This window comes from Propithecus coquereli, unplaced genomic scaffold (genome assembly GCF_000956105.1).
Source record: "Propithecus coquereli isolate 6110/MARCELLA unplaced genomic scaffold, Pcoq_1.0 Scaffold154, whole genome shotgun sequence".
NCBI classification, from domain to species: domain Eukaryota; kingdom Metazoa; phylum Chordata; class Mammalia; order Primates; family Indriidae; genus Propithecus; species Propithecus coquereli.
In genome coordinates, this window is record NW_012139858.1 from 1,144,742 (window position 1) to 1,152,437 (window position 7,696).

General features: G+C 54.0%; 1 protein-coding gene across 1 annotated transcript; it reads right to left on the reverse strand.

The window, feature by feature from the left end:
* Positions 1–5,517: 5,517 nt before the first annotated feature.
* On the reverse strand, positions 5,518–7,308 carry RXFP3 (relaxin/insulin-like family peptide receptor 3). The gene has a single exon (XM_012640520.1). It carries the CDS (start codon positions 6,953–6,955, stop codon positions 5,579–5,581), a length of 1,377 nt encoding a protein of 458 aa, XP_012495974.1. The 5' UTR covers positions 6,956–7,308; the 3' UTR covers positions 5,518–5,578.
* Positions 7,309–7,696: the final 388 nt, after the last annotated feature.

The following is a 7,696-nucleotide window of genomic DNA, read 5'->3' on the forward strand; positions in this document are numbered from 1 at the left end:
ATAATTTCTTTCTATTTTTTAGTAGAGACGGGGGTCTCGCTCTTGCTCAGGCTGGTCTCGAACTCCTGAGCTCAAACAATCCTCCCGCCTCAGCCTCCCAGAGTGCTAGGATTAGAGGCGTGAGCCACCGCGCCCAGCCAGGTGCTGCTATTGATCTGCATTTTGTAGGTGAGGAAATTGAGGCAGAGGGGCATTGTATAACTCATCTGAAGCCACACAGCTTTCAAGAGCCAGGCTTTGACCCCAGGCTCTCTGGTTCTGCTGCTTCGTGTACGGATAGCATTTGGCCTGGTGGCTGGCACCGAGTGGGAGCCAGCTATTGTCACTACTGTTAAGGCTCGTCATCCTGTTCCCATCCCTAAATCTGCCCCAGGCTTATGTATTTGCCTACATAATTCCAGATCTGCCTGATCAGTACAGAACAGGGACTGGCCCAGATGTATTTAGAAGTTAAAGAAATTGTGTAGTTCCTTCTCCTGCTTCATCCAGAGTCCTATAGTATAGTCATTGCCTTGAGTGAACTTCTAACTGACCACAAACTTCAGTGCTGGAAAGGAGTCGGGAGAAAGGACACGAGCTACTTTTCAGAGCTGGGACATTTGGGATTTAAGGTGTTGCTTTTGTTTGCCTAGTGCACAGTAGAATGGGTGGGTTCAGTAGCATGGCCAGGCCCCTGCCGTGTCGGCTCATTCGGGATAGTGCTCCTGAGAAGAGAAAGCAGGCTCTGTTCCTTGGCAGGCTTTGGGTCCTCTTTCTCACAGCTGTTGGGTGAACAAAGGGTGCAGGCCCACTCCTAGCATTTGCAGGGGCAGAGGCAGGAGTGAGCGGAGGCCACGCACACAGCCCATCCCTCTTCCCTGCTCCTCCCACCCTTCTCTGTCAGCACCGGGAGAGTCCCGTGTGCGCTTTGGTGCCAGCCCATCCACAGGCTTCCACCCCCTCCACCCTCTACCATCCCAACAAACGAACCCCCTTAGGGACCCCTCACACCTAAGGGGGCACAGATGCAGTGGTTGGTCTGCCTTCTGGAGGGGGGACTCAGAAAGGGACACGTGAAGTCCTTGTAAATAGACTCGGGGCCATTTGGATGGGGAATTTTTGGATGGGGAATTCTGAGGCCTCACGTACTGGAGCATAATTTAGAAGGTGGGAGAAGGTGCAAGGGCAGAGCCAGGTCCTCCAGTGATGAAACCCAGGCAGGGGCCCTGGCTGCCTGGTCTAAGGGCAGCTCTACTGAAGACTGACAGCCTAAGAGCTCACCAGGGAGTGGATCCACTGTCAGCCTGGGCTGCAGCCTGCCTCCCCTTCCTCATCTCTCCCATGATCTCAAAGGCTGATCCCCGATATGTCACACTCACTGTTCCCCTTGCTCCTGCTCGGGCTTCCACTTTGCTGCTGCAATTCTCCCAATTGCCTCCTGTTAGTTTAAAGAGCCTGCTCTCTGCTGCTCCCTGGTTATCACACCTGTGACTGGGGCAGTGCTCAGTGGGGCCAGGCATCTGGGGCTCCCCTATGGATCTGGCCACTTATGCTGTGTGTGTGAGGAGGACAGGAGGGTGGAGGGCAGGGGACTTAAAATGAAGTGGCCACTTCTTCCTGCCCACCACTCACCCTCGTCACCAGCAGGGCACGCAGCGTCCTCATCCCACCCTAGGTGCCCCAGACTCCTGAAGTTTACCCCATTCTCTCCAGATCCCTGGTGCTCTCCAGACCAGGCTAGGCTGTCTTCTCAGCCCTGACTGAGTGTGGTGTCGTTTCACTTATCAACCTCCAAGCCTTGCTCCCCTCTCTGCACAGGGACTTCTCATTTTCTGCCTCCAGTCAAGTCCCCCTATTCTATTAGCACAGTCACTCCCAAATGAAATCATCTCATTCTTCTCGTGGAGCATGTGAAAACTATCCTGCCTCCCCCAGTCTTTCCCCCCTCCTTCATCCATCCTGGAGAAACAGTTCACAGCTGACTCAGAGGAGTGATCAGAAAAAACACCTGCTCCCAACCCCATAGCATGGGCAAATGCTCAGAGGACCCCATGTCACACAGCCCTCAGCACGACAAAGGAAACAGCACCAAACCACCCCTGTTGCTTCTCCTACCTGTACCTGGCCTCTGCAAGGTTTACAGATGGAATCATCTGTGAGTTTCAGTGTTTATTTCCTGAACATTTCTCCAGGGACTGTTCTGGTGTGTGAAGATTTGGAAATGGATGGATGAGCAAGCTGGGAAGGTGACCCATAGCTGAAGGCCTTCCTACCTGGACCCCCAAGAAGTTAAACATAGCCATCTTTGACCAACTACATGGTATGGGCTTTATTACAAGTGAAGTTATTTTTAGATGGAACATTGGATAGGCTATGGGGCTGAGGAAGGGGGCTACAGCAGGCATGTTCTCTCTCATACACACATGCATGAACACACACATGTACACTCAAATACGCAAACACTTACTGAACTTGACTCCATGGAGGTTTGAATGACTGGATAGAATCCAATTTAAGAAGCCTTTAACCACCTTTGGGAACCCAAGTATTTTTTCTCAGTATACCAATGACATGTTCTTTCTGGCAAAAATATGTCCTGTTCCCAGGCAAACAAAACAAATGCAGGGGCACATATATTCTCAATAGAAATCCCGGGAAATCCTAGGAGAAAGGGAAGGCACTCACCTTTGCTTTTTGCTTCCCCAACCAAGCATTTGACATTCAAACCTCAAAGCCTTTGATCACCACATTTCTTCATCTTCAAATGCCCTTTCTACCTCCTCAGCCCAGCCTCAGCCCAGCCTCCATTCTGCCTAAATTGTGTCCATATTTCCAGGCCCATCTCAAATAGTATTTTGATCAGGAAGTTTCAGACTCCCCAGCAGAATCAATCTTTCCTTCCTTTGTGTTCCTATAGTACTTTCTTTTAGCCTTGCTATGTCACTCTACTAATTGTTCCCTGTCTTATAGTACTGTGACCATGGCTGTCTGTCCATCTACACGTAGAAGTCAGAAATGTGTCTGGTTCATGCATGCGACCTCAGCACACAGCACAGGCTTTGGCATACAACAGGCACTCAAAAAGTAACTGCTGATTTCAACTGATTTGACCATTTCCTTGTTGATACTTCTGTCCTTGTGATAGACAGAGGTCACGGTCTTTGATCCCTCCTGTCATGTTCTCAGAAGCTCTCAGCTTTGGATTTGGACAAAGTGACCCTTTTTAGAGAGGTTGTTTTTTTTTTTTCCATGAAGATTTTGTCTCCAGCACCTTCTTTTTCCTAGTGTCTGTGGTAGCAGAAGCACACACTTCAACACACTTCCCAAGAATTCTGAGCTTCCCACTCATTACTGTATTGTCAGAATTGAAATGGCAAGTTGCTTTAGTAAGAATCTCCCAGTAAGAGTCTAATATCAGTGTTATATATGGATATGCTGCCATGTTACTGTTAGTTCTTTTCAGAGTTTACTTTTTAATTTATTTTGTACTTTGGGGACTTGTGGGGCTTATATTACAATCTTTCCTGGCCCAATTGCTATTCAATATCAATAAGTTTTCTTCCCAAAGGGCAAAGAAAGATGAATTTCACTATTTCAAGGCAAAAGCAGTATACTGTTTCCTAAAACAGCTAAACTTCTCAAGACTGCTCAGGATTCAGATCAGGCAGATTTGTTTCTGTGGAAAGGATGAGTTTCAATAATTTCACTGTGTCATGTTAGAGAAAGCAGGACAAGAGATACGGGTGTTGAGCCTTAAATCTCAGACACTACAGTACATTTTTAACCAAATTACTAAACAGTTCTGCTGTTCAAGAGGCGACTTAAACAGATATGTTTTTCTAATGATTATTTATTGTATTAAAATAACCATGCCAGTAGGTGCCTGCATTTCTAGTTTCTTAACCCCAAAGTTGCCAAAGAGAATAGTAGCACCTCTGTCGAAGCTGGCAGACAGCCACATGTTTGATCCTAGTTCTCAGAACAGCCTCAAGAAAGGACTTTGTGAGGGTCTTAACATCTTAAACTGTTGCAACCAGACCAGAGTAGTCATGAGAAATACGAGTCACTCTTCAGAGACAGCCCCATAGACTGGAGGTTAGGGAAGCATTCGTCATGCTTGCTCGGTGTGCAAAGCACTCTTTAGAATAAATGAACTTCAAGAAGGTAGTGTCCAGTGAGAATTCTTATCTCCTACCTTCTCTTGTCAATAATATGAGCAATTAAGAACCCCACACCTGAAATTCTGGTGATACCCTCAGAACAGCTTCTCCAGTACTCTCCTCCCTCTAGGACAGAGTTTACTTGAGTCTTCTATTCTCTTTCCCACTCCACCGCTCCTCTTGAAAAATCAGACTCCAGCTTCTAGGAATTTGGTTTCCAGGAACCCCCTGTAGCATTTCTTGTTCTTCTTATCTAAGCCTACTCCCCTGACTCCCCCCGTCCCCCACAAAAGTCATGGAGCCATTCCTCTACTTGCTGGTCCAGAGTCTCAAAAAAGGGGGATTTCGATTCCCAAAGGGGAAGGAGGGAGGAGCTGCAAAAGTGCCCCTGCTCCCAGTGGCGCTTTCAAGATGCTCCTGGGCCCAGCTCACCTGCAGCACGCTGATTAGAGCACACAGTGCCTCCAGGAACCCAGACTGCTCCAAGGAGAACTGGAGCGCCCAGGCTTCCGGCGCGCACGCACCGGGCGCTCCACTTCCAGCTCTGTTACCCAGTGAGCACGTGAGCCCCCTTTTCCCTCTAGGGGCAGTAGCCGGAAGTGGCTTCTCTATTCAGCCGGTCTAAGCACACCCTACCCGCTCCCTCCCTCAGCAACGCCACTGTTCAGAGAATCGCTCTCCCACGCTGGTGACAGGTGTTTTGCCCCTGGTGACTTCTGAGCCCAGAGGCCGTGCAGAGTCTTGGTCGGGCTCAGCCTGGTCCCGCTCACCCAGTCCGAGGTGATAAAAGATACAATGGCTCCACGGGAGGTGGCTCTCCCTCGCCATTCTCCCAGGGGCCAACCGAGATGGTCACTCCCATCTTCCAACCCCGAAAAGCTTTCTTGCCTCCAGCTCTAGGCTTCCGAAGCAGCCACGCGGCAAGTCAGACCCTGGCACTGGTGCAGCGCCCCCGCCGAGGCGCAAAGGAAAGGTCGTGTGGGCCGTTCCCTGGCTGGATACACCTCGAGCGCCCTTTCAGGCCCTTCATAGAAGTCGCTGGAACAAATGCCCTCAATTGTCTACGCATTGTTTGGCTACACTCCACTCCGTCGTGCCCTAATCTCTTTAATTCGTCACGATTCTCTTCCCTTTCGGGTGCCCCCACGCCTTGGATAGAGGAAGGAGAGGATGGGGGTGGGGAGCAGAGGCTGGTGGCCTGGCCCTGTGGGGCTGATCCCCGCCCCTTTGCCGGCTTCACCTGATGTCGCAGCACGCCCTCTCCGGAGAAGGTCCTCCGGCCTGTTCACAGGCTCCTTCTCCACGTTTCTCCCCATCTTCGTCCCACCTACTTCTTGATTGGGAGTGGGAGGCGGCAGCGTCCCCTAGTTCGTTCGCCTTTTTCCCCCGCCCCGGGAAGGCTATCTTGCCCGACAGCTCGCCCTCGGCCTCAGCCCGCGTCAGTACGCAGAGCTGCTGGGCAACAGGTCGTAGCGCCCCCCACTGTAGACCACCACTCCAGGCGGGTAGTAGAGCAGGTCTGGCTCGGCGGTGGCGTGGAGCGGCGCCAGGGCCTGCAGCCCCAGATCCTCGGGCTCCGGCTTGGTAGTGGCGGTGAAGGGACGCATGCTAGTGAGCGAAGGAGACGCGATGCGCCACAGCAGGCTCTTGAGCGCCTTGCGGAACTCGCGGCGCACGAGGCAATAGAGGATGGGGTTGAGGCAGCTGTTGGAGTGCGCCAGGCACACGCTCATGGGGAACGCGTACACCTGGCACAGGAAATACTCCTGGCTGAAGGGCACTGCGTTGAACTTGATGAGGATGCTCCAGGTGGTGAGCGCCTGGTTGGGCAGCCAACACAGGAAGAAGGATAGGACCACGATGGTCACTGACTTAGTGACCTTGGAACGTCTGCGGGCGCTGGCTCCTGCCAGGCCTCCCCCGGCTGCTGCGGCCCCGCCTTCGGTCCCCACCACGCGGCGGTCGGAGATGAAGCGCACCAACAGCAGGTAGCACAGGCTGATGATGCCCAGCGGCAGCACGAAGCCTAGCAGCACCTTCTGCGAGTGGTAGAGGCCCAGCCAGAACTGCCTGTCGTGGCCCAGCAGCTGGTCCGGGAAGCGCACCAGGCACAGCTCCTCGCCCATCACCTTGACAGTGGTGGAGAAAATGGCATTGGGCAGCGAGGCCAGCGTGGCCGAAGCCCAGATCAACACGCACAGCGCCTTGGCGGAGAAACAGCAGCTGTCCCTCAGCCTCTGGCCGCAGCATTCCCCCCGGCCCTGTCCTTGGGTCCAGTGGCTCTTAAGAGCCGAAGCCACCGAGTGGTAGCGTGCCACACTCATGGCAGTGAGGAAGAAGACGCTGGCGTACATGTTCATGGACGTCACGATGGACACGATCTTACACATGGCCTTGCCAAAGGGCCATTTGAAGTCAAGCGCGTTCTCCACTGCCCAGAAGGGCAGGGTGAGCACGAACTGAAAGTCCGTCAGCGCCAGGTTGGTGACAAAGAGGTTGATGGAGGACTTGCGCCAGCCCTGCTTGCTCTTCATCAGGTAGAGCACCAGCAGGTTGCCGGCCAAGCCCAGAGCGCAAACCACCCAGTACACGACGCTGATGAGGATCCGCACCCAGGCCTCGATGTCAGCGCTGGCAGCCCCGCCGCTGCTGGGGGGATGCCCTGGCGCCGCGCCGTCCGGCAACTCCAGCCCCAGCTCCCACCATAAGTCCTGAAGCCGCAGCGACGCGTTGCCACTCGCGTTGGCCACTTCCAGAAGGTCCGGGATCAGATTGAAGAGTTCTGCGAGCTTGTCCCCTCCAGTGGCCTTATTCATGGTGGTTATCGCGGCTGCAGCAGCCACTGGAATGCGCAGGTGCTTCTGGGGAACAAGACGTACGGGAACACGGTTCGCCCGGGTGTTGTCCCCAGGTGAGCGCGCGGGGCGTGCGCGGGAGCTTTCAAAGTGGCTGCTGAAGATAGAGCGGTCCGCGCGCACAGCACCGCCCCGGGCGCAGGAGTAGAGCTCAGCCTCTGCTTTGGAGCGGAGTTGAGGAGTGCAGCTCCTTAGGCGAGAGGTTGGCGTCCAAGGGCTCTCGGGCCAAGTTCGGAGTCTCTAGATTCCCACTCTACAACTCAGACTCCCCTCCCGCCTCTGTTTCCCGTTGTCACTTGGGCACTGGCGCATAACTCACCCCGCTGCTCAAGAGCGCGTGGGGCCGCTCCTCTTGCAAATACCTTGGTCGGTTTCCTCCGTTGCTGCTTGGACTAGGTTTCCGTCCTTTGAGAGAAAGAGCTCGTAGATTTCGCCCACCTCGCTCTGCCTGCAGGTATGTGAGTGTCTCGGTCTCTCAGCTGTTGTCCACTCCGAGTGGGTTGCCTGCGCGCGCACCGGAATTCCATTGGCACCCGCACTGCTGAGGCGGAGGCGGCAAGGAGCATGCGTAGCCCCGCGCGGAGAGGGGGCGCTTTCCGAGGTGCTGAACCCAGCCGCGCCCCCGCCGGGGAGGAGGGGGAGCTCGGTGGCAGGCAAAGCCCACTGGTCAACTCCCCTTTTCCTCTCCGAAGTCCCAGTAGG